At 37.8% G+C, this 27496-nt stretch overlaps 1 protein-coding gene and 1 long non-coding RNA gene across 5 annotated transcripts in view; one reads left to right on the top strand and one right to left on the bottom strand.

Moving 5' to 3' along the window:
- Positions 1-25435, top strand: part of LOC125262326 (lysine-specific demethylase 2B) — a 28366-nt gene extending 2931 nt beyond the window's left edge. Inside the window, exons 5-21 of one of the 3 annotated variants that reach the window (XM_048181036.1) lie at positions 66-244; positions 1010-1116; positions 5486-5579; positions 7964-8117; positions 8747-8862; positions 12276-12393; positions 13238-13605; positions 14849-14935; positions 20189-20440; positions 20531-20674; positions 20804-20890; positions 21057-21350; positions 21442-22259; positions 22648-22811; positions 23535-23696; positions 23873-24091; positions 24395-25435. In XM_048181036.1, coding sequence (XP_048036993.1) covers positions 66-244; positions 1010-1116; positions 5486-5579; positions 7964-8117; positions 8747-8862; positions 12276-12393; positions 13238-13605; positions 14849-14935; positions 20189-20440; positions 20531-20674; positions 20804-20890; positions 21057-21350; positions 21442-22259; positions 22648-22811; positions 23535-23696; positions 23873-24091; positions 24395-24576 — 3545 coding nt within the window. In that variant the 3' untranslated portion in view covers positions 24577-25435. Of the gene's footprint in view, positions 1-65; positions 245-1009; positions 1117-3084; positions 3184-5485; positions 5580-7963; positions 8118-8746; positions 8863-12275; positions 12394-13237; positions 13606-14848; positions 14936-20188; positions 20441-20530; positions 20675-20803; positions 20891-21047; positions 21351-21441; positions 22260-22647; positions 22812-23534; positions 23697-23872; positions 24092-24394 lie in introns of those variants that run through there. The other 2 variants (XM_048181035.1, XM_048181037.1) reach the window with 2 other exon arrangements.
- On the bottom strand, positions 1-26959 carry LOC125262332. Of its 2 annotated transcripts, XR_007183548.1 has the most exons (3): positions 25633-26959; positions 12959-13804; positions 1-236 (listed from the first exon to the last, which is right to left on the bottom strand). It is a non-coding gene; the product is annotated as an uncharacterized LOC125262332 (long non-coding RNA). The 2 variants fall into 2 exon arrangements; XR_007183549.1 differs by lacking the exon at positions 12959-13804.
- Positions 26960-27496: the final 537 nt, after the last annotated feature.

The following is a 27496-nucleotide window of genomic DNA, read 5'->3' as shown; positions in this document are numbered from 1 at the left end:
ACTTTAGTATGAAATCACTTATTTAACATAAAGATTTTTTTTTTTAATTCTGCATGGACCTTCAGGCAGTAGACGGGCTGTTGACGTGATGGACGTCAGTACGCAGAAGGGCTCAGAGATGAGCATGGCACAGTTTGTTCGCTACTATGAGACACCCGAGGATGAGCGCGACAAGCTGTTCAACGTCATCAGCCTGGAGTTCAGTCACACCAAACTGGAGAACTTGATCAAGAGACCTACGGTGGTAAGAAAGCAGTTAGTTACAAACTGAACTGAGTAGACTTTCACATTGATTAGTTACTTTTCAACATGCAGTTGCTCTAAAACATGAATTTAAAAAACGCATTTGCCATTTAAACATGATTTAAAATGATGCTGTTAAAGTCACCATGAAATCAAAATTTACAGTTGCATTATTTATTATAAATTACTTGTGCACATAATTTTTTTTTTAAATTCATGTGCCCTCGTAATCGTTTAATAAAAATAAATTTCCCTCCCTCTTGCAACAACATCTCTTTTCTGACGTGTTTACTGGCTTGAGAGTGGGGCAACCTGTGACTCACATGTGATCCACCAATAGCAAACTACAACCATCCAATGATCCAATCAATTACTGATCGACAAAATCAAGTCCCGCCCTGCATTATTTCTTGTTCGAAAAGCCGTTTCACTCAGATATATATGTCACAATAGGGAAGAAATGACTGTCGCAACTTCCGTCTCATGTCGACTTTAATACCTTTATGCAATTTTTGGTCTTACGGACATCATTTTATTTACAATATATCAAGTCATACATCATTTTTTTTTAGTTCAAAAAATCTTTGATTAAAAAAATGAATCCTATTGGCCTGTGGAAATGTTGGTCCAGCGTTTGTTCTGCTAAAATTGGCATGCGAACGCAAACTGTTAATGTTAATAATAAAGTATGGAATGGGGTAGGATTTTAAATTTTAATTTGCTCTAGTAGTTAGTTTAATTTTAAAGTATTTCTGTTTTTCTTTAGGTGGATCTGGTGGACTGGGTGGACAATATGTGGCCGCGGCATCTTAAACAGAAACAAACGGAAGCCACAAACGTCATGTCTGAGATGAAATATCCCAAAGTTCAGAGGTAACCATTTAATGTTAATTTTTGGAAAACATAACAATTAAAGCCATTGCTTTTTTTTCAGAGTGTACCCTGAGAAATCAGACAGGTTAGGCTTTGTAAATGGCAGAAAAGAATTGGACAGTGTGTCTATTAGTCAATGTCAATTTGGAGAGGGGAACATGTTTGGGGAAACTTGTTTGGAAATAATCAATATTGTTCCAATTTTATTTGGTGTTTTAGTGTAGTGCTGTCAAATTTAAATAAAAATCCATATTCAAATGCAAAAACAGTGCATTTGAATTTTAGGTGTGCTTCAGGCAGCCTTATCAGTGGCGAACGAGATGCGATGAATGATGTAAGAGCTGTTGCGTTTGAATGTTTTAAAAAAATTTTTTAGCCTATCCAGTTGAACCCACCTGATGTGGCGCTGCTGCATTGTTCATTCAAAACATTGCAGAAATAGAGAAGCTCAATGTTGAGAAAATCTGTGTTACGTCAAAACTGCAACCAAGCCGTTCACACAAACACATTTTCTGTGCTGCTTTTCCATTGTGTTCTATGTAACACGCACTTGACGGACATATTTGACCGTTGCATTCACATCTCGCACAAGCGGCAACCTTCCGGTCTCTCTCTTGAATCCAACACAGAAGTGACTTAAACTGCAATTAATCGACTGGCCGCTAGAGACAGGCTCGAATAGGGAGTCAATCCCATAGACCCCCATGTTAAAATGCCCAACTTTACAGCAGAAAAAAAAATGTTTACAGCCTGGTACAAAAAGTGGTTTTGGTCTATACTGCTAATTTTGCCCTTTATGACAACTGTGAGGGGGGTGAATTTTTTTATAACTCATCCGTTTAAATTATATTAAGCCTTAAAGTTCTGCATAATTAAGGGCGTGGCCACTTGAGTGACAGGCGGATTGCTGCTGCTGTTACTACTTTCCATTTGTCTGCTGTCATGTCCTGCAACTTTGCCCATTTTCGATTATCCGGGAGTGACACTTGCCAAGGTGGCGATGGCTGGCTCCGCCCACAAAAATGCTCTTCAGAAACCTACGGGTGACGTCACGGACACTACGTCCATTGTTTTATACAGTCTATGGTCTTGCACAAGATAGCTGCATGTTTAGAAAGCCATGTAAAGATAAAAAAAGTTTCCATCTCATTTTTTTAAGCACAAAAAAGTACTCTGTGTGATCGGCGCTTTGTATTAAACTACGCATAAATACATGCTGCTGTATTTTTCATAATTGTTTATGCAGTTTATGAAATTATATTTGATTTATGAACGTTAGTTTAAATGTTATGTACTTTTTTGTACAGTTATGTTATTTCATCGCTTTAAATAAACAAATTTAATGCGGTGCATTAATATTTTGCTCATTGCGCCCTCTGGTGGACACAGGAGACGAGCCAAAAGCTTTTTCCCCCTAACTAAAATTATGCCTTTTAAATGTGAATATAATTAGAATATTTGTAATATTTAAGTATAAAATTAAAATGAGTTTTTCAGTGTCCACATAGTTGAATTACACGTTCGTTCGTAATCTGACAAGGTTTTTTACCTTTTGCTTCAGGAAGTATTTTGGCTTTTTAACACAGCTCATTGTTGACAGTCAAAGCTTCTTGAGTCAGTCTAAAAACTGTTCTCTTGACATCCTGCATTAGTCCAAGATGAGGTCTGCTCATTTCCCACAGTCCCTTGCTTTGCTCCTCGGCGCATGCTGCGCATTTCTTTCGCCTGCAGCTGGCCGTGACTCCATCAGGTTGCTAGGCAGCACACTTCTAATGCAGAGAAGAGGCGGATCTTCACAGGCTGCTGCAGTATCCCAGTGAATCCTCCTCAGCCAATCAGAATATGGCATAGGAGTATTTCCTGCACAGGAAAGCCCACTCTCTCTCTCTTTCTCTCTATGTTTATCTCACTTTCCCTTTGACTCCCTCCTCCTGACTCTGTGTATTCATGAAGCTCTTTATAAAGGAGGAATTCAACCCTAAAAGTCAGATCAGTTCTCTTCTTTTGAGTTACATGGGCAGATGTCAGAACAGTGAAGTGTCTCTAATGGGGATGAAAATCTATTGGGTATGTCTTTTATTCCACTGAAAACTATGGCTTATTAATGCAAATAATCCTTTAGAGGTCCTTTAGTGGTTATAGTACAGTTTGGTGAACTTTCTTTGCTTGTTTTACGAAAGTGTGATCATTCATTTGTGGTCATTCCGCTTATGTTTATGTGGTCTGGCGAAATAAATGCTTGTGAGTGAGGGTTGCATGTGTGGTCTGAAATTTTAAAAGCTCACCAAGCATGTTTGTGCACATCAAGGTTATAGTTTTGTTTTGGCTGCTTTGGTGCGTCATCCCCCTCGCTGACTACTCTGTGGGATGAATGACACAGGCTGCAGCGGTCACGGTTTTAGATACTAAATACACAGTCTGAGATATCGGTGTTCATATAACAGAAGGATTGATTGCCTTTCTTTCTGCCTAGGTGTCATTATGCACGTATACAGTTGTAGAATGTGAAATGCGGCTCAGGTAGCCTGAAAATGCCATTCTGCACAGAATAAAAACAGAAATTATTATATATATAAATATATATATATATATAATGTGCTTGCTGTTTCACATGGGATTATACATGGGTTTAAATGGGGCATTTAAAATTTAAAATACATAATTTTAATGTTAAGTTTGAATTTAAACAAAATAAATGTTTTTAATGTTGAAACATACTTTATATTCATATTAAAATTATGTTTAATTGTTATGAGAATGCACAAATTAAAAATGCACTGCGTTTCACACAGTGTTATGCAATTTTTAAAAAAATAAAATAAAATAGAGAATTTGAATGCGTTGAAAAGTTTTATAAATATTAAAAATATTTTTTAAATATAAAAATTCTATTGTTTCATATTTTATTTTTACATTATGATGTCAATATTTCACAAAGTTAAATTAGTTTTGAATGTATTAATATTTAAATATTTGTTTTTATTTGAATTAATTTACAAATAAAAATACTTCTAATATATATGCTTACTGTTTCAGATAGTTTTTTTGTTTATTTAAAATATATAACTTTAATGTTAAATGTGTTTTCATAAAATTTTTATATATAAATATTAAAAATACTTTGTTATAAGTATTTCACAAAGTATTTTTAAATTATGATGTAAAAAAATCATAAGGTTAAATTTGTTTTCATTAAATGTATTAATATTTAAATATTTATATTTAATATTTATTAGTTTTTTTTAAACATTTATTAATATTTAAAAATAAAAATACTTCTAACAATTAATAATTAATTATGTCATGATCTCCCTGGAAAAAAAAAAAAAGGTTGACTGCATTATTAGTCCCTCTGTGAGGGTACTATAGTCATTGATTATTTATTCATAACCTTTCATCTAAGAGCTCCAATTATAGGATGTAACCTCTGAGGGTTCAGGTTGCAAGGTATTACCCTAGTGTTACCTTCTGCAGCCTGCGGTCAATGAGTTTAAGGATGGTTTTTGTCTTTGCCTTATTTTTATTTTGGAAAACATCTGGAACAAAAGTGCTCAGTGTGCTTGTTTGTTGATGCTATAACATATGATGTCATCTCCAGTGACATCATCTGACATTTATGCTGCCGGAAGGTGCTTGTGCAGAGATACCACATGCAAGTGTCTGGTAATAATTAAGCTGTCAGTCGCATGTCTAACGTTCATGAAATCCATACTTTGGTGACCCTAAATTTAGAAGTCTCGTTTCTCAAGCCCTCAACCATCTGGGTTTGCGACGAGATTGATGCCTAATCATTTTTTAGTTCAGGATGCCCTGCAGTGAGCGATGCCTTTTGCTCATTAGAGCTAACTGATTTCTTTGCTTTCTTCTTCTCCCAGCACAGTGGGACAGATTTTAACCAGACACCGTGGCTGTTTGGGGTTTGATTAATTTCACTCCTTGCTAAACGCTGCGGATGACAAATGCGTAAGCCGCAAATAGCTTCCATCCCTGTCCTGGTGCTGAGATGGCTTTATCTGAAACAAACCCACATCCGTGACTATCGTTCTGTATGTTCTGTCCACAAATGAGAAATTAGCCTTGATTTATTGCTGAACATAATGCCGAAACAATTTTTTTGAAGTCATAATATTTTGCTGTGCTTTGATAATGCTGTTGATTGAGAAGGGGAAATTCCACTGTACGTGGTTTTGAAGGAAATATTAATTTTGAGTTGGGAGTCGAACATTCCCATGGTGTGGTTACTCCCAGTTAGCAAATACAATTTTTTTTGTCAGGACTTATAAACCGCATTAGGGATTTATCGTTCTTCTCTATTTATGCAGATGTTGCGAATCACCCTTATACTTTCCCTCTTTCTCTCTCTCTGTAGATACTGTCTGATGAGTGTAAAAGGCTGTTTCACTGACTTCCACATTGACTTTGGCGGCACATCGGTATGGTACCATGTCTTCAAAGGAAGGAAGGTAAGTGTTCGGTTTGGTAGTTAGTGGTGGTTTTACTATTATTATTATTATTATTTCTCATGTGATGTTGCTGTGCTGCGCCATCACGTAAGCTTATCATCTGAATGCGTTTTTAAGCCTTGCGGTTTAAAATCAAGCGATTTTAACCTGTTAAAGCGCATTAAGCAGCGAAAAAGGACTCATTTCAGTATATGCGAGCGCTGTCTGAGAGCACGGGGGGGGCTTGAATAGTCAAATACACACACTTATGTGTCAAAATGTCTGTCTTATCCTCATAAACACAGTCATTTATGTATTAAGTGAACAGTTGAGATAGAAAGCGCGTATGTATCAGTATATTAGATCCGCGCATTCGGTCTTAAAGTGACAGCAGCCTAATAAACCTGCTGCCGTATGTGCCATTAATAGCAATCTCACTGCTCGAGTCTTGACAGAATAACTTATATATTTATTCTTATTAATTTAATCTACACAGTGAAGACTACGTAGTGTTTTATTTTACATTTGATTACTTGATGCAATTTATGTAGTAGCCTATTTCTATAGGCCTATCTAGTGCTTGAACTTTTTCAAGTAGGTCTATTTCATTTGTGTCTTTGTTCTGTTGTACTTTTTTTTTCTTTGTTCCCATTTTATCATTGACTGTTTACTTGTCTTCAGTAAGCTTGAGAGGTTTTTTTTTTTTACTTATGTTAGTTAGGACATAACTTTATTTAAAGCAAAAATAATTATATTGTCATATATATTGTTATTGTGAAATAAAATTACTCATATTGTGATATAAGATTTTGGTCGTATCGCCCACCCTAATTATTGTCCATGCTTAGGGGCAGGGGTTTGTTTATGATATTACTTGCAAAGCAATAATGATTTTCACGTGGCGAATAATAAAACCGACCCCATAGACTAGAACACCTTAGCGACCATCTAGTTGTTTTTCATGCATATAAACCATGGGTTTTAGGGCTGCAGGATTGTCTTTGCCTGTGATCTGTAAAGGTATCTAGAGGCCTTGTAAATGAATCTCTTCCCTGTTTGTGTTTTTGCATCGCAGCTGAGGCTGCAGTGTCAGCAGAAATCGTGCTTGTGTATGTGGATGTGTGTGTGTTTGCTGGAGGGTATCGAATAATATCCGCTCTAAAAGGTCAAACAAGACCGCTGGCATGTGCAAGAAAGACGAAAGTGACGTATATATGAATAAAGGAACTTCTAGGAATAGTTGTAGGAGTTTATCTCTGTTATGCAATCCTCCTGTTTTCACCAGAAATATGAACTAATTTCTCTTGCAAGGAAATTTTTAGACATACACTGGGGACCAAACAAACCTTCAGTGAACATGCTTTTATTTAGCATTTTTATTATTTAATACAATTTTATATTACAAATATTAGCAATTTTTTTTAAAGATTTATTTTTGCCTTTATTATGATAGGATAGTGTAGAGTGGACAGGAAGCGAGGTGGGAAAAAAAAAGAGAGTTAGAAACAGCACAGCATCTTCATATGTTATAACGTTTCTTCGTTTTGAATTTTTTTTTCCTAAATCCTCAAAGATTAAATGGAATAAAAAAAATAATTTTGGACCCAACTGTATTGTTGCGTCCGAAATATAATACTTCTCTACTATATAGTAGGTGAAAAACAGTACGTCAACAGTCCGTTCCGTGTCCGAATACATAATATTCAAAAAACAGTAGGCGAAAAGTACCCGGAAGACCTACTATTTCTGGTGAGAATCTGAAGTGTGCATGTGATTACTATCCCATGAGGCCACGGGAGAGGAGTTGTGAATGGTGGTGAAGTGACACAACTGATGCCATAGGTCTCATAACGATGACAACATGGCGGATATAGTGCGTCCAAACTTCATTCATACTACACACATTCATACTATTTAATGGTTGTGAAGTATGTTTCAAACCAAATGCAATATCTACTACGCAGTATGCAATTTCGGACGCCACATGTCTGCTTATTAACTCAATTTTTAGACATACAGTGTGCTGCAATCGTTCAAGACCATTAGTGAAAATGTTTTTATGTTGCATTTTTTTTATTTAATACAATTTTGCATTGTATATTTTATTATTGGCAACAATTTAAGTGAAAATTTTAGAATCGCAACTGAGAAATGGTGCAGAATCTTCATGTCATAGTGTGTCTTCGTTTTAATGTTTTCAAAATCCTACAATTTTTTTTGTTTGTTTGTTTTTGGACTTTTGGACTGTATGTCTGGCTGTGCATAAATGGAAGCGATAAATAACTTCCACATAAAGAATTAATGCTGACGAGGTTGTGAATTATTAATTTCAAAGAAAGAAAAATCATATCCCAGTTTAGAATCACACCTGCTTTGCTTTTCTCTCTCTGTCTCATGTTCCTCAGGTCTTCTGGCTGATTCCTCCAAACACACACAATCTGTCTCTGTATGAGGACTGGGTGCTGTCAGGCAAACAGAGCGATGTCTTCCTGGGTGACCGTGCAGACGGCTGCCAGCGAGTAGAGCTGAAACAGGGCTACACGTTCTTCATCCCTTCAGGTGACACACTAAGCTTGCGTACATATGTTAAAGGGAAACGTTCCTGTAACTCCCAACACAAGAGCTTGGCACTTAGCATCAGGCGCAAAATTGGTTAAGACATGCTTTTTTTTGGCGTTAAATAGTGCAAATGCCACTGGATTGACAACCGGAAACCTTAGTAAGTCACGTTGCATGATTTATTTATTTAAATACTCTCCAGCCATAAATTTAGCGGTCAGACAGTGAAACTCCTACAAATGCATATTGCACTAAGGTCAGCTGCAAAAATAAGTGTGTCTATGCCTAATTTATCACTGTATGTCTTTAGTAAATCCTGACAGTAGTTTTTAAACACCAAAAGAAAGTTTGCGATGATGCAAGCTCCTAATAAATCTAGGCCCAAGTCTTCTAAAGTCATACAATAGCTTTGTGTGAGGAACCGACTGAAAATGAAGTCATTATTCCACTGAAGCTCTGAAATGTCATTTGTGTTTGCCTTTGAATTCAAAAATAGTGCCATGTTTGACATTAGTGATGCACCTGAGATGAAGAATGACATTTGAGAGCGGAGGATTTTGAATCCTCTGTACAAAATTTTCTTTGCTGAAAATGAGCATTCACATTTTTGCTCTCTATTGTGTGTGTAGGTTGGATCCATGCCGTCTACACTCCAGAGGACACCCTGGTGTTCGGCGGGAATATTCTACACAGTTTTAACATTCCCATGCAGCTCACTGTCTACGAAATTGAGGACAGAACAAAGGTAGAGCGTTTATTAAAAAAATGTATTTTGCTTCTTGATTCATCAGTCAACTTTTCGAGTTGATTAGACTTCGGGTTGCGTAGTTATAGCCATTTTTCATTTTTTTCCATGTTATAGCGCCACCAAGTGGCCAGTCGCAGCATCCTTTTTACACGACCACAGAATATGCTCTTACATACGTGTGCCGAGTTTGGTGAAAATATATCATTCCGTTCACGAGTTATAGCCATTTTAGTAAAAGTGGCTCAAGCCCACTTTGAACATTTTGGCTGCTGAAATTTCTACTTTTTTTTGATGATTATTGACAATCAGACTTAGAGAATCGTGCTGCACTGGTTTGGTTTCAATCAGGCCAAAAACCTAGGACTAGTTTGCATAAGTTGGTTTTTCAAAAAAGGATTCCAATGATGTAAGATGCTTGAGCCTATGCCGAACGGTTTAGGAGTTATGAGCGATTTCATACTTTTCACCGATGTAGCGCCCCCGTCTGGCCGATTGGGGCGAGCCTTGGTGATGTTGTAGATAGGGCTGTGAAACGATTAATCACGATTAATCGCATACAAAATAAAAATTTGAGTTTGCCTAATATATGTGGGTGTACTGTGTGTAATTATTATGTATATATAAATACAAACACATCCATGTATATATTTGAGAAATATTTACAAGTATATGTATTTATTTATATTTTTATATAATTTATATTATATATAAATACGTTTTTTTGCACATAAATAACATATTTCTCTTAAATATATACATTAATTTGTGTGTATTTATATATACATATTATTTACACACATTACTCACACATATATTATGCAAACTCAAACTTTTATTTTGTATGCGATTAATCGCGATTAATCATTTGACAGCCCTAGTTGTAGACAGTGAGAGTACTACCAGCCCTCAAAGTTTCAAGTCTCTACGACTTATGGTTTGGTATGCCTGATCACTTTTAGGGGAGAATGCTCATCCTTGGAAATTTTAACTATTACAATAGGGTTTCAGCGCTAAATATAAATATTAGATGAAAAACTTAAAAATGAAACAAACAAACAACTACAAATGCTGTTTTGGAAACTAATTGAAATAATTTTTAGTTGAAGTGCTAAAATAAAACTAAAACTAAAAAAAAATAAGCTAATAAAAATGACAAAAGTACATCAAAATGACAACTGAAAGTAAAAGCTAATTTAAAATATTATTAAATGCTATAATGGTATTTAAATAATACTAAAAAATCACTAAAATAGCACATGACCAACAGCAAGGTTAGAGTATGATCTCGAACCCCATCAATTAGTGCTCTCGCTTCTGAGCGGTTAAGTTGCTGACAGTGAAACGGCAGTTTTAGAGACAACAGTTTGGTGTGTTGTGACATTTCGAAGTGACAAACCAGTTGTGGTCTCTCACTTTCTGCTAGCAGAACCTCCAGGACACTTTGATGTGCTCTGCAGGGCTTAGAGCTGGTGGGACCGGGCTATTTTTATATTTGCTAGACAGAGCAGGCAGAGAAGAAGACAGATTGTGGCACTGGCTCTGTTGTTCCAGGGGCTGCGTTATTGCAGTGCTCTAAATTTAGCGCTGGCTGAAGGAGGTATGAGGGAATGAGAGCACAAGCCCTCCATAACTCTGAGAATGTGAGTTTCCTCCCTGGAGAGGAGCCGCAATGGAAAGATATGTGCATGAGAAGCATCTTAGTCATGTTGTAGTTTTTCTCATACTGTGAGAGCCATCTATTATCAAGCCAGTTATATTAGTTTTATACACTGTCTGGCCACTGTTTTATACACTGTTTGGATTTTAATAGGCAAATACTTAAGAATCTATGAATGGATCATTATTACAGTGATTATGTTTCTAGCATGTTCTAAATTTGGCAACGGTTCTTTTAACCCTAAAAGATGGAGTGTGTAGCTTTTCATTTCTTAAACAACCATGTATTAAGATGTGTCATGGCCATATTGCAGGATGACAATGTCAAAATTCATCAGGCTCAAATTGTGAAAGAATTGTTGAGAGGGAGCATGAAGAATCATTTTCACACATGAATTGGCACTGATCTTAGTGTAAGTGTTTGGGATGTGCTGGAGGAGACTTTACAGAGTGCTCACCTCTTACATTGTCAATACAAGATCTTGACCAAAAGATGATGCACCTCTTGATGGAAATAAATGTTGTGATGTTATTTTCTTAAAGAGGTGCATTCATTTTTGGTCAAGATCTTGTCTTGAAAATGTAAGAGGTGAGCACTCTGTATAGTCTCCTTCAGCACATCCCAAACACTTACACTGAGGTTAAGGTCTGTGCAAATTCCTGTATGAAATTGATTCTTAATGCTCCCTCCCAACCATTCTTTCACAATTTTAACCATGGTGAATCTTGACATTGTTATCTTGGAATATGGCCATGATGTGTCTTCCTACATGGTTGTTTAAAGGTCCCGTTTTTCGTGGTTTTTTGAAGCTTTGATTGTGTTTATAGTGTGCAATATAATGTTCATGTTTCACGTGTAAAAAAACACAGTATTTTTCACATAATTTACTTATCTGTATACCGCTGTTTCCACTGTCATAAAAACGGGCTGATGACTTCCTTGTTCTATGAAGTCCCTCCTTCAGAAATACGTAACGAGTTCTGATTGTGCCAGCGGTTCCTGTGTTGTGATTCGACAGCTCTGAGCGCATCTTGCCCGGAAAGGTCACGCCTCTTACCATAACGTGGAGATGCACGCGCTCAGTGTTATTGTAAACATGTCTTTAATTTTACCCTATCAATTTGAGCCGGAATCAGACCCGGTGATTGGACTGCGGGATGAAAATAACAGCGTTTCGACGACATGGCGACAAACACACTCTACAAACGCAACTCTTGTGTATTCCTGTGGGCGGAGGTTAGTCAAAAAACTGTTTTAGTGACGTCATTAAAGAAGGAAGTAGAGGGATGTAGTCCAAACTGGCCGTTCGATGTAGGCGACTTCTGTTAAATAAAATATCTCGCTTGGCATTGAACTTTGAGCTTTAAAATTTTACAGATTTTATTTATACTCTAACAACAACATTACACACTAACTAAAGTTTGAAACATGGGATCACGAAGAACGGGACCTTTAAGAAATGAAAAGCTGCACACTCCGTCTTTAAGGATTAAAAGAATTGTTGCCAAACATAAAACATGCTAGAAACATAATCACTGCAATAATGATCCATTCATAGATTCTTAAGTATTTTCCTATTAAAATCCAAACAGTGATTTTTTTTTTTTTTTGGCCGGGCAGTGTGTATATATAAATGTAGGGTTTAGGTATAAGGTATAACTAAACAATAGATAATGCATTAAGTATCTAACTAACAATGAACAGCATTTTTTAAGCGTTCAAGGGTTTATAATAAGTTGTATATCGGTTTCAGGTGCACTCCAAATTCCGCTACCCTTTCTTCTATGAGATGTGCTGGTATGTGCTGGAGAGGTACGTGAACTGCTTGACCAGACGTTCGCACCTCAGCCTGGAGTTCCGGGTTCACGCTGGTGAGTTGGCCAAACTGACAGTTGCTGTGACAAATGTAACCAGAAGCCATTTTTGATTGATGGAGAGAATTGGCAATGTGACAAAGTTTATGTAAACTTTATGTAGACAAGTTTACGTAAATGTACAACAATATGATGTGGCAACTACTAATGGGAGTGCAGCGGTACTCAAATTATTTTATGTTTTAAGGCACAAAATGTTATTCATCTATTGTGCAACAAAAATAAATTGTTTACAGGCACAGGGTTGGATATTCTCAATGTTTTTTTTGTTTTTTTTTTGGGTTGAAAGCATCTTCCTTTTGCCTGCTGCAACAAATGCAACAGGGTGAGGTCAGAAGCGTCATGTGTTTATGAGAATAGAAAAAAGTTGCCTATGACACTCGATCATACTGAAACGGGAACGAAAAAATTAGTGTAGATCTCAAACTGCAGGATTTTATGGGCTGGAAAGGGACAAAACGTTAAAGTTTCAAGTGGTAGTGGGAGAGAATTCTTGGGAGCAGGATTGAAAATCAGTCTGACACAGTACAAGTGTTTGAATTTTGAGTGTAGACTTACTTACATAAACAATCCATACATTTTTATTGGAGAGGATATGAGTATCAATTTTGTTCACTCTTGCTGAACTCCATGAGTAATGAGCCAGTCTTTTAAATGAGCCCTTCTTTGCATTTTCAATCTCAGAGTACATGCAAGTTCATCATGTTTCCTTATTTCACTCATACCAACATTTATCAAGGTGATTCCTAGACTTGCTCATGATGTCTTCTGGTTTTATGTACTTTTTGGTGAATCGGAAAGATCTTCCAAATACCATATGTTCTCTCCTGACCCTAATTAGCTGAACCCAAGCTTGTACCCGAGTGTCTTGTCTCTGCTCCCCGGCTGGACATGGAGGAGAACTCGTGTGAGACGCAGTTGGAGAAGACAGAGGGGGTGACCCAGCCCTCCTCAGCTGTCCCTCCCTATCAGACCTCGAAACCCCCAGTTAATGATTCTGAAGACAGCTCCAAGTCCTTCCCTTCAGAGTGTCCCAAGACTCCGTCTGGCTCACCTGGAACAGAGCACTCGGGCAAATGGACCCACTTGACAGAGTTTGAGTTGAGTGGACTCAAGGCCCTGGTGGAGAAGCTGGAATCCCTTCCGGAGACGAAGAAATGTGTTCCAGAGGGCATCGAGGATCCACAAGCACTGCTAGATGACGTGAAGGTCTTTACACATTTTCCACTTGTCATTTGTTTTGTCACTCACATAATGCCTTGAATTGACATCATTATTGCTGCTTCCTGATTGCCATAAACTGCAGTTTTTCCTTTTATGAGGAATAATAAATGGAAGTAAACACCTACTGGGTGGTGTGGCCTAGTTGTAGACCTAGACTTGTAGGTTCAGGTTGAAGGTTCACACCCTACAAGGAACAATGCATGATTTGTCACCATTTTGTGTCACTGGGTAAGACATTTAACACCAGTTTGCTCCAGGTTGGCTTGTAACATAAGGTGGTCTCAACTTATGGTGACATTAGCTATGTTTCCATCCAAAGTTGTGAATTTAACAAAATTGGAATATTGCATAAAACATTTGGGAATAAAGGTTCGTTTCCATCCATTGAGCTGAAGGCAACAAAATAATCACTTCCTGATAAACTGGTGCTAAATATCACTAAGAAAAATGAAAGTTGCTGCAGTAGAAGCCACTGTATCTAATAAGTTTCGTATATAATAAATGACTTACGCCTGAGAGCACGCAGACGAAATGCAATAAACGCGGTCATGTTATCTTACTTTCGGAGGCGGATGTCTGCTGTTTGGGAACGCAGTCATGTAAGACAGTTCTGGGAGGAAATTATACTGAACCACTTTGACGACAGACTTTGCTCAGGCACTTCAGAATGACCAAAACAGCATTTCAGATCCTGTGCAACGAGATTGGTCAGCTGGTTAGTCCAGTTATGCAGTCTTTTTTGATGCACATTGAGGAATTTATTTAGTAAATGTGTTTCTACCATAGTTTATGCACGTTTTCTTATCGGATAAAAAAATTTATAGACTTAAGACTTAATTTAGCGCATACGTTTTTTTAATGCACTTTAATGCCGTTTCCTTCATGTTTTTTTTTTTTTTTTAATTCGATATCCCAAAATGCACACAAAAGTAGGTGGATGGAAACATAGCTCATGTGCATGGCTACACCAAGTCCAAATTTTCAGCATAAAAAAACATGCACAAGGTAAAAAAAAAAAGCCAAATCTGGAAGATAATTTTAAGGCCAATAATTATTTTTAAATATTTAAAATGTTTTAAAATATTAAACTATATTTAAATTAAAATATAATATAATTCAGCATTCTTTTATCAAATGTATTATACATGAATGTTTGGTGTCTGAACTTTTTTTTTTATATATATATTTTATGTTATTTTTCATTCTTTCCTTTCTGCTTTTTGAACAGGTTGTCTTGAAGGAACATGCCGATGACAATCCAAAGTTGGCCATCTCTGGTTCTCCTATTGTATGCTGGCCAAAGAAGTCAGGCAAGGTATGAATGTTTATGCAGAGCAATTAGAAACATGAATATGTGGCCGAGTAACATTCTTTAACCAATTCTTTAAGGTTATTAATATGATTTGCATATGTCATTGGTTAAATATTCTTAACAGCAAAACAGATGAGCAAAACATGTTATTTAAGTCCAATAATAAATCTCTGTTCCTTCCTAATTTTTTTTTTGTTTCGTTTTAAGCTTGGTCTGTGCTTTACAGTAGATGTTTAAATTAAAGTGAGTTTTGATGTCACCTCGTGTTGTGAGGTAGTGTTTCTGTGGAAATATGATGCAATGTGTATTTGTGTTTGAAAAGGTGAAGCCAAAATTTGCATTAGTATTTTACTGGAATGATGACTCAGTTTCAGACACAAGGGAAGTGTTGCCAGTCCCCCAAAATTAGACCTGACCAATCACACGCAAATCTGTGTTTATAGACTTGTTTTAGTTTATTTCCCTATTGACTGTGACACACGCGATTGGATGTTGTCTTTTGTACTACCCCCACTTCACAACACTAAAACTGTCTTGTCTACTAAAAGCCCAGCTGCTGAATTTTCGCCTCCATTGTGCCTGTCTTTTGTGATTAAATACCATCTGTCCTTATACTGCCCCAACTGGCCTCTCTTCTTTACCTCATGACCCTGTTTGAACATGTAACACTTCTGTTCTGCATGCCCTCTTCCTATTGGTTGTGTCCAAGCTGCGTTGGCACATATTAAAGAGCCTATTTTGCATACTGCCCACCCATTGGCTCTACTGTTCTCCTCCCTTCCCACTTCTTGGAACTCCCCCCTGTTGCATATTCATGAGCACGTCTTGCTCTAGCCTGTGTGCTCTGATGGCTAAGGAACAGAAGGGAGGGCTGTGCCGTCTCACAGCCAGTAGCAAGCCGGAGCTACAGCCATGTCAGTTAGCAAAGTGCTCAGAGGACTCTAAGAGCCATGGCCATGTCGCTGATAGCTGACGACGAGGAGGATTATGAGAACTCGGATGCTGAGCAGGTAGCAATGTTAAGCTGGACCTATGGGTCCTTAAGACTTAAAGACAGAGATGCAATTGGCTGCATTCAGCTGTAATATTGTATTTGTGTGTATTTGCATGTGTAACTGAAGTACACGTGATAAAGGAGCTGTCAGAGCTGTCAGATAACTACATATATGACTCTTCTCAGCCGTGGGCTCATTTTGGTCTAGTCTGACATTGTTTGATGTTTATTTCCAAAGAACTTTTTTTTTGCCATTTTTCTTGAATGAATATTGCAGCAGGTTATTGAAACCTGAACTTAAAGTAACATTACATGACGCTGTAAAGTATTGTTAGGTACTTTCAGAAGTTGCAGATGAAAGTGAAATTAGTGACACTTCATTTGTGGAAGTTGTGATATTACGTGCTGTGCCAGCAGCTACACATAGTTTCAGTATGTGTATCAGATACAGTTGATGTTTTAAAGCACACTGCAGTGTTTCGAAGGCGTGTGGGTTCTTTGAATACTTTGCATATGTCTGTTTGCACGACTGCCCACGTGAGACTCTCCCATCGTTGTTTTATCCTTGGGGTAGGGTGAATCTTTGAATGTCTTCCAGTGAACCATTTTGTATTGCTCTTCTAGTGAAATGTAAAAAAAAAGCTGACAGTACTGAGGAAAGGATGCAGCTGCTAGATCTTTATCATTTAATCATCCATCATCAGGATGAAATGCATCTCTTTCTGTTTGTAAAAACGTATAAAAGTATGTTTGTCCAGTTGAGTACACTTTACTCTCACCGCTCGTTTCAAATATTTGTATAGATCATTGTGTTTTTCAACTTCCTCAATTTCAAGGATATTTTTAACTGTTTTGGCCACAGCCCAACAAGGGCCTCTTTGAGCCGGTCCTACGAGATGTGCGCATGGGGGAGGGGCAAAACAAAGAACTAATGTGAGCAAAAACAGTTCAGACATGTTCCTATTGTGAACATATTTAGTCCTGGACCTGTAGTTATGAAATTGTTGCTGTATTCTGGATCAAATGTAACTTTTGGGAAGCAACACATCTGGTCTTGGACACTGTGTGTGTGTGTGTGTGTGTGTATATATATATATATATATATATATATATATATATATATATATATATATATATATATATATATATATATATATATATATATATATATATATATATATATATATATATATAAATTTGTAATAATATAGTATTATTTTATTAGTGTGTGTATATATGTGTATGTGTGTGTGTGTATAATATAATATATATATATATATATTCTATCCCAAAACACTTCCTTACTAAGTGACTTTCTCAGTAATGATCAAGCTAGTTTGTGTCTTTTGGTCACCTCTGCTTAGGACTGGCCCTGCAACCTTTGTATATGTTTTTGATTTTGTATTTGCTGTAGTGAAAAGGCTTTATTCTGCTGATATCTGCCTCATCCAGTTTTGTGAGTTTAGTGTTAAATATCAAGTGTAACTTCACACCCTACCTATTAAAGTTTTCCTCGTCATTTTATCTGAAACTGGGTGTGATTGTTTTTTTTCCCCCTTTTTCTGCTGTTGTTTTTGCAGAATAATTTCAATTAATATTAATTTGAATAAAATTCTTAAGTTGGATAATTATATAAAGATCATTTACTTTAATGACAGTATCACATTCAAAGTGCTGGAGTCAGATTGTTTGTGTATATTTACTACGGATATCTTTTGCACACGCACCTATACCAGACGGCAAGCAAAATCCATGACTGCCCTTAATATCTATAGTAATCCTGTCTTACTCTGCAGTGGTTTTTATAACGTGATGGATGCAGCCTTTAATTTTTGACCTTGTCTGCATGCTGCTCTAATGACAGCAAGCAAATCTGTTTAAGGTATTAATCTATCATGGCATACATGCACACTCAGCTGTGATGGTTTCCAGCTGAGGTTGGCTTGGAAACTTCTTATTATTTTAGTGGTTTCACAACTGAGAAGTGAAACATTTACTCACTTTGATAAGTTTATATTTCAACAATAAAATCAGTCATGTGACTGTAGATAAGCTGTTGATAAGCCTAAAATTTGAATTTTATTCTGAGCATTTTGATCTGATATCGAAATGATAAATGTGCATTAATGTGGGGAAAAATATGGATATAGCGATGAGAGATTTAGAGACAGCTAAACCCACAAGGAGTTAGTGATTTATTTTGCTGTCATACTCCAGTGTCGCCCCCACACAAAAAAAGAAAAAAATTCAGCATAGATTTTTGCCAACATCCAATAGTTTCAAAAGAACGAGATTCTGAGTGGTGGTCCTGTAGGACCTTCACTGAAATTTCAAGCTCTTGTCTTTAATCTGTTTAAAAGCAGCTCTTACAATTGCAAAACCACGACATCCATCACATTAACAAGAGATATTAGATTTGGCCTGGAATGTTTTTCCCACTGGCAGCCACATAACTATCTCCCTCTCCCCAGGCTCTGCTGACCACATGCTTGAATTTGTGCTTCTGTTTTCTTCCAAACACAGTTTCATAACACATCATATCTGAGATGTTGTGAAACAGCAGTTTCTGCTTTCTCATTTCAGCAAGAACTCAACAGAATGTTGTTTGTTTTTTTTCTCTCCACTAAACAGCATTTCATCCATGTAGGAAAGACTCATAAAAGGCAAAAAAAAAAATCGATTCTTCTACAAGCATCAAATCCAAAGCTTCGTGCAAACAAGACTTTTGACTCCATCTGAAGAGCTAATCTCAAATCTCAAAGGCCAAGAAATCCACTTAGGCTGTTTATAAGAAAAGTACCTATTGAGGAGGTCGGGTTGCACATTCCCCTTCTGGCTAATGCGATTGTTCGTGTTTTCCTCTCCATTACTGAAGGTTCATAAAAAGGGTGGAGGCCAATCTATTCCCATCAATCACCCCATGTCCCATAGTGCTGTAGGAAAGTCGTGCCGTGGGTGCTGGGACAGGCATGACTTGATGTAATGGGGACATGGCAACCCAGGGGATGTGGAGTATTTCTGTTTGAAGAATAATTCCCTTTGACTTGCTTCGGAGTATATAAGTGTGTATGTATTAAAGAGTTAGTTCACCCAAAAATGAAAATTCTGTCATTTATTATGCCGTTCCACACCCGTATGACCTTCGTTATTCTTCGGAACGCAAATTAAGATATTTTTGTTGAAATCCGAATGGCTCCGTGAGGCCTGCATAGCCAGCAATGACATTTCCTCTCTCAAGATCCATAAAGGTACTAAAAACATATTTAGTACCTTTTATGGTGTGGAATGACATGAGGGTGAGTAATAAATGACATTATTTTCATTTTTGGGTGAACTAACCCTTTAAGCTTACTGATGATTTAAAGTCTAAATGGACTTATTTTATTCTTGGCCATCAGGCCAAAATGGCAACAAAGACAAATAAATGCTCTATCAAAAAGAAAACTGAATCAATAATGTAAAGTGCTTCACATCAAGTAGATCTAATGGCAAATACACACACGCTTATTATCATTCTGACATCTCTGCTTCTGCTGTCATCCTTCCTCTGTTGCACAACACAGCTAAATCATTAGTGTTGGAATAATTGTGTTTCTAGTAAGGAAATGCTGTTAGGAATGGTTGATCCATAGAACTGCATTACAGGCCTGGCAATTTTCCATTTCAAAAGAAGAAAAACAAAAATTTGTGAATTTGTGAATATGTGAATGGCGGGCAATGGAGGAAAGCCTTGTTTTGTCCTCCAGGTGGGTGTTCCTATAAGTTTGTGACATCATGTGAAAACAATGAATATTCATTGACTGGTTTAATGCATGTTCCTGCAGCAGTTTCCTGACTTATTTTTCTTTCATTGACGCAGAGTGAATAAGAGCAGGGAATGTTCTCCAACTTTACTTGACTGACACTGGGCAGATTTTATCGGTATTCCAGAGTAGTAAAAATAGTTTCTCATGTTCAATGCTGCTGTTCTATTTTTTTTTTTAAAGTGCCCCGAGGGCATATAAATAATTTGCATAACTGCACATACAACTAAAACTGAACCATATGAACCCACTCTCAGAGTGTGGTGGTTGAAAGTTTATAGGTTTGTGATTCATTATGTTTGTGTTCCCTTGACTACATTGCATTGCCTTACTGCTAAAGTCAGCAAGCGGATTGTGCATAAACAGATTGTGTCTACCATGTCCTTCAGCTATGTAGTGCAATTCATCATGTTTCTCATTTTCCTTGTATAAGTAATTTTGGTGTTCTATATGTTTCAGCCACGGCCGCTTAATCGGCCAAAACCCAAGATGGGCTCGTCTCCATCCGCTGGTCCATGCTCAACAGCAGGTGGAGCGAAGCTCTCATCCAGTCGTGGTTCATCTAGTGCCAGGCGCAGACGAACACGCTGCAGGAAGTGTGAGGCATGTACACGCAAAGAGTGTGGGGAGTGCCACTTCTGCAAGGACATGAAGAAGTTTGGTGGACCAGGCCGGATGAAGCAATCCTGCATCATGAGACAGTGCATAGCGGTCAGTCTGGGTACTCGACACTAGATTTGATCCTTGATTTGCTGAATGACGTCTGGAAAAGCTAATTGCCGCTCTTTATGTGTTTTACAGCCTGTTCTACCTCACACTGCTGTGTGTCTGGTGTGTGGAGAGGCTGGGAAAGAAGACACAGTAGAGAACGAGGAGGACAAGTTCAACTTGATGCTCATGGAGTGCTCTATCTGCAACGAGATCCTCCATCCAGAATGTTTGAAGGTAGTCTTCCTAATCAGGCCACCAAACAAACTGTGATAGCTGAGCCATAATGGCATTTTTTCTTATCATTTTAGACATACAATGTCTCCTGTTCTGTTGAGTAGAAACTTATTCTGTTCTGTTGTTCAGGAGAAGGATTCTAGCGGCGTTGTGAATGATGAGTTGCCAAATTGCTGGGAGTGTCCGAAATGCAATCACGCTGGAAAGACAGGGAAAGTAAGCATCATTGTCCTACCTATCAACATACTTAAACAAAAAACAATTTCATATAATGTAAATGATGATGGCAAAGTTAACTATTAAGAGATAACAATTTCCTTTCTGATAAAACGTATTTGATATAAATTCGTCTTGTCTTCTTTCCTGCCTTTTGGCCACAAAGCAAAAAAGAGGCCCAGGGTTTAAGTACGCCTCCAATCTCCCTGGCTCTCTGCTCAAAGAGCAGAGGATGATCAGGGACATTAAGGAAGAGCCGGACTCAAACATGTCTACAGAGTCCTACACCTCCACTGTGTCACCTGTCATGAAGAAGAAGACAGAACGAGAGGACAATCCTACCTGCAAGTCAGAAGACGCATTTAAGAAACGTTCCCCCAAAATGGAGGACAACCCACTCCGCAGGAAGAGAAAACTCTTTGAAAAGGATTCAGACTCAGATTGCAATGTCAGGAAAAAGGTAGCAAGAAAAATGAATAAGTAAAAGCAAATAAGAGATAAAATAATATTTTTTGCAAAGCATGTATTTTGACCCTCTTTTAAATCCACAGAAGAAGCGCTCAAAGCCTGATGCTCTCTCGACCTCTAATGTGCTTGGACAGATCAAGACAGAACGAGAGGATGATGAGGAGTATGATGAGGATAACAGACAAGAACTAGAGAGGAAACCCTTCAGTTTTGTGCCCTCAGAAGAGGAAGATGGAGATGATGAAAGGGAGGAAGAAGAAGAGGAGACGATAAAAGGGAAGAGTAGCCAAGAGGAGAATGGGAAGATTTTACACAAGAACTCTGCTACGGAAGGTGACCAATCACAGGGACGTTGTACCCAGGCGGGGCCTAGCAGTGACTCGGGAGTTGATGCACAGTTGAGAATCCAGCGAAAAACCAAACGCAAACCTCGCCTGCCCAACAAAGAACTGAGCAAAGAACTGAGCAAACAACTCAACCAGGAGATCCAAAAGACAGAGGATCGTCTGGCTCATCAAAACGGCAGGACAGTGAAGACAGAACCAGATAGTGATGGAGAGGACAGAAAACCACTGAATAATGGCAGCAGCCACCTGAGAGACTGGCTGGGGCCTAAGCGGGAACTAAACGGATCCTTGCGAGAACAGTCCCCGGCGAGTTGGATCAGGACTACACCTACCCCTGTCTTCCGGCCAACACCTTGCCGCTCTCCACCGAAATGTGTTCAGATGGAGCGGCATGTCATTCGCCCCCCTCCAATCAGCCCTCCGCCAGACCGACTGCCTCTAGATGATGGCAAGAATCATATCATGCGCAGAGAGGTGTGGATGGCAGTGTTCAGTCACCTTGCACACCAAGACCTGTGTGTCTGCATGCGGGTCTGCAAGACCTGGAACAGATGGTATGTCTTCCAGAACTTAGGAAAGAAAGCATCATCGTTTTGTTTTTAAGTTGCATTTGCACTAGAGATTTAATACCGCAACACATATTTAGAGGTCTACTTTTTCCCGCAATACTAAGTGAGCATGGATGTATACAAGTGTTTTTATTGGTCTACTTTGCACCCTACCTTGCTCTCATCCTTAGCCACACATCTAACCCTGACCAATGAAAATGAAAACACTGAATTGGATTTGGGTCTCAAAAATGAAGTGAATCTTTTCACTTTCAGTAGTGACTTTAAGTAGCTTAGATCCTTTGAGGTTTGGGTCCTCCATGTTATGTATTCCAAGCAATTGCCAAACTCAACTTGGTTAAATGCATAGTAAGGTTAAGTGTTTTGTTCTCAGGTGTTGTGATAAAAGACTGTGGACCAAGATCGATCTGAACCGGTGCAAGTCAATCACTCCTCTCATGCTGAGTGGCATTATCCGAAGACAGCCAGTCTCCCTGGACCTGAGCTGGACCAATATCTCCAAGAAGCAGCTCAGTTGGTTAATCAACAGATTACCTGGTACAACCACACTTTTACTTACCACCTAATTTGTTTAAAATGGAATCAGTTTTGTTTCAATGCTCCTCAGGTTAACTGTACACCTGGATTGTGTGTCTTCAGATGGTGTACCATTTCTATGTGCTTTACACCTCAGTCTTGTTCCTCAGAGATCTACCTTCCTGCAAAGCTAATTAAAGCTGTGTTTCCACCGCAGGAATTTTCCCCAGGAACTAGGGACTTTGGGGTGGTACTCGGTGTGTTTCGACTGCAGGGACCAGGGCCTAAATGAAGTTCTGGGTAAAATTTCTCCCTCAGAAAGTCCCTGCTCGCGAGGTAGTACTTTTTCAAAGTTCAGGAACTTTCGGGGTTGGGACTTGGGACTTGGTTGACTCCACGCAGCATTTTATTTTTTAACCACAATTTTTAAAAGTCTGTTGCGGTGCGTGCAGTAAGAGTTGTTTGCTATTCGAATCAACGTTTACAAAAAAAATCTGACAGATGGACCGACGATGAAGTTCAGGCTTTATTAAGCTTATATGCGAAGGATAAAATCCAGCGGGAACTGGAAAGTCGCACGCAGTCCTACGTCACCGTACTAATTTTCTAAACGCAGCTCAAGATAGTTGATGAACTCTGCATGAAAGTAGATCTCCAGAAACAGGATTGGGCACCCCTGATATATGCAAACTCCACTCTCGTGTCCAATAATTACATGACTACTTTGTGCTGGTTTCCTGGCAGGTCTGAGGGTTTTGTTGCTGGCAGGCTGCTCGTGGGCAGCTGTATCTGCTTTATGCACATCCAGTTGTCCTTTGCTAAGAACTCTAGATGTGCAGTGGGTAGAGGGACTCAAGGACAACCAGATAAGAGACTTACTCTCTCCGCCAACAGACAACAGACCAGGTACTGAATGATAGCATTAACTGCTGTTTATGTACTCTTGACCCTTTAGATGTTCTTTTTCCTCTTACTTTACCAATAGCAGCCCAATGTTTACACATCAAGTAGCACAGTAACATTTCTGTTTATCTTGTTTAAAAATTTATTTCATAAAAAGTACCTTTTTTTGTGTCTCTCAGGTCAGTTGGACAGTAGAAGTAAACTGAGGAATGTGGAGGATCTCTGCCTAGCTGGTCTGGACATCACAGATACGTCCCTGAAGCTGATCATAAAACACATGCCTTCACTGTCTCAGTTGGACCTTAGTTACTGTAACCACATCACTGACCAGAGCGTCAACATCCTTACGGCAGCCGGCACCACGACCAGAGACTCTCTTACTCACATCAACCTGTCAGGTATGCAGGAAATACTAAAACCCTCACATAACAGGTTAGACACACTAACAGACAGTTGAGTGGGCTGGAAAAGTGTGTGTGTGTGTATATATATATATATATATATATATATATATATATATATATATATATATATATATATATATATATAATACAATATATATAATCACACAAACTCATCTTGATCTGGAAAGATTGCTTCTTGGCATGACGTAAGGCCACGACTCTTCACTTTGCTTCTAAGGTCAAGCGTTAACATAATTAACATTATGGGCTCTAAATTCCTATTTCTTTTCTCCACAGTTTGTAACAGAGTTACAGACCTGTCATTGACCTACTTCAAGCGCTGCGGAAACATTTGTCACATTGACCTGCGGTACTGCAAACAGGTGACCAAAGAGGGTTGTGAGCAGTTCATCGCAGAGATGTCTGTCAGCGTACAGTTTGGACTTGTTGAGGAAAAACTACTGAGCAAACTGAGCTAGTCAACAAAGACACTGACAATAACTTGAACTACGACCCAGGGAACTAACAATTTCGCCCTCCATTTTCTACACTTTTTCAACACAGGATGTGTGGAGGCTAACACACTCAACAGAAAACCAGCAGAGAAAAACGGCTAATTGCTAAACAACACACTCCAAGCAAATGCCTGAACTCATAGCCAGAGCTCACAAGTGAAGAAATGTATTCATCTCTAGTGGCCAATTCAGCCTTTCAATCTGTTTTTTTTTTTTTTTTTTTTTTTTTGTGCTGCTAAAGCAAACATTTATTGATTTTTAAGTTTACATGGCACATCTGGCAGAGCGTGCCAATGTTGAAATGCTGTTGAAAGGCATGTTTACCCATATATTTTGCATAAATGTTATATAAAAAAAGGTTTTTATAGTCAGTGCAGTGTTGCAGTGACAAAACTGACTGTTATTTTCTTTCTCAGAAAAGAAAAATTCAAGATGCATGTGCTTTTTTCGTTACCATGCAAACGTTAAGCGTCATGCAGTATTAATTTTTTGTATCAGAAGGGATTTCACACTTTGTGCAGTATTAAATGCACATATATATTTAGACTTTATTGACAGTATTCAGTCAGTACAAAGTTCCTTTTTTTTTCTACGCAGTAGGAAGTTAAGCAGATTCCTATCTATACTAGCTATAGTAACTGTGCAGATGTTTCTGTAATGTTAATTTAAGATGTGATGTTCTTTAATGTTATAAATTGTTCTATAGGTACATTCTCTTTTCCATACGACTATATTACTTACCTTGGCTTCTTTAATATGTATATATCTGGGGGAAAACGTATTTGCACTGTTTGACCTGAATAAATAGTTATTTTTTCCAGTATTTATGTTTGGCTTAACGGAATCTTGACTGTGTGAACAACTTGATATTTGTTTGTGTACAAAATGGTCATAAAATTACTTCAGTCATACAAGATTCATATTAAGATCGATTCCCGCCTATTTTTTTTTTTTTTGCCGCTCGAGTTGAGACAATTGCAATTGAATATAGGACAGGTTACCTCATACAGACAGGCTTACCTTGATTAATCAGTTCTCCAGAATAATCAGCAACTTTATCGCGGTATTGTGCCATTAATATTTTTTAAATTCTATCTGCTGACGACGTCTGACTGAGTGTAACGTGTTCTATTCTCATGACTGCGTTGCACTTAACAGCCATTAGAGGGCGCAGTTCAGCATTTTTCCGTTTGCGCCTCAGAAAAAAAGAGTAAATACTGAATGAGAAAAATCTTTATTTTGTTAGTTCAAGGTACCATATTTTATTAAATTTAATAAATCATCTTTGAATTACCAAAATAAAAAGTTCAACATTCCAAAATACAAAGACCAAATCCCAAAACGTCTTCCAGCGCTCCGTTTTAAGTCATTTAGAGTGTAGTCTTGTCCATTGTCTGCTCAGCTAGAGTAGTTACCTACTACCAAGTGACATCTTTTAGAGATAGCAGCATTAGAAACATACACATAAGCACAGTGTCAGTGTTGGGCAGACGGGTGTGGAGATGTTTTAGAAGCAAAAAACTGTCTGGTCTGATTATAGAAATGCATGAATGTGACACCAGAATGCAAAATTCTACTGTAGCATTATTTTTTAACTGATTCAAAAGATAAACAACAAAATCAGTGTTGTTTACATTCAAGGAAAAACTGGAACGCTGAAGGGATATGAAACATTTAAAAGAAAAACTGGAGAAAAGAGGAAAATATATCCATATACTTCATGTACGTACATCTTTTTCACATGTATATAAAATCATGTATGTTTAATTGATTAAATTTTCCTTTATATTTGTCTAGGCAATACCACAGACATTATAACTTGCATTTGACTACAGAATTCACAGCAACAAAGGGCATCTGGAGGAATCAATTAATCTTAACCTGATCTAGAAAATTAATTCACAAAAAGGTAAAGAAACAGTTCATTCAACTTAAATTAAATTGCTATGGAGCAAATGCAATAGAGAACTGTGATGCGTAAATCCATGTAGCACCGCTTGTGGAAATCTTTGATGCCGTGTAAATGTACAACACACCACACCAAAAAACGGACGTCTTTCATGGTATTGCTGGAGATGAATAACATTGATGCAGAATTTTGGACTAACAATAAAAACATATTTTGTGATTAAAAAAATAAAGGTGAACCTTACTTATGGTGGCCGGGCTAACTTCCATTACCCTGATACCCACCCTATTATCAGTTAAAAATCAGTTAGCACATCTTTAAAGGATTAGTCCACTTTCAAATAAAATTTTCCTGATAATTTACTCACCCCCATGTCATCCAAGATGTTCATGTCTTTCTTTCTTCAGTCGAAAAGAAATAAGGTTTTTGATGAAAACATTCCAGTATTATTCTCCTTATAGTGGACTTCAATGGACTCCAGATGGTTGAAGGTCAAAATTACAGTTTCAGTGCAGCTTCAAAGGGCTTTTAACGATCCCAGACGAGGAATAAGGGTCTTATCTAGAGAAACAATCAGTCATTTTCTAAATGTATATGCTTTATATAAACAAACGATCGCCTTCCAAGTGGTTCCGCCAAAACCACACTTTCGTATTATTCAAAAAGCTTACGCTGCATGTCCTACGCCTTCCCTATTCTACTTACAGAAAAAATGGAACTGGCGCTGCGCTCGTTCCGTAAGTAGAATAGGGAACGCGTAGGACATACAGCGTAAGCTTTTTGAAGAATATGAAAGTGCGGTTTTGGCGGAACCACTTGGAAGGTGATCATTTGTTTATATAAAGCATATACATTTATATATATTTTTTTTTAAATGACAGATCGTTTCGCTAGATAAGACCCATTTTCCTTGTCTGGTATCTTTAAAGCCCTTTGAAGCTGCACTGAAACTGTAATTTTGCCCTTCAACCGTTT

The sequence above is a fragment of the Megalobrama amblycephala genome, linkage group LG2 (assembly GCF_018812025.1).
Source record: "Megalobrama amblycephala isolate DHTTF-2021 linkage group LG2, ASM1881202v1, whole genome shotgun sequence".
NCBI lineage: Eukaryota > Metazoa > Chordata > Actinopteri > Cypriniformes > Xenocyprididae > Megalobrama > Megalobrama amblycephala.
This window is presented reverse-complemented; position numbering and strand designations above follow the sequence as displayed.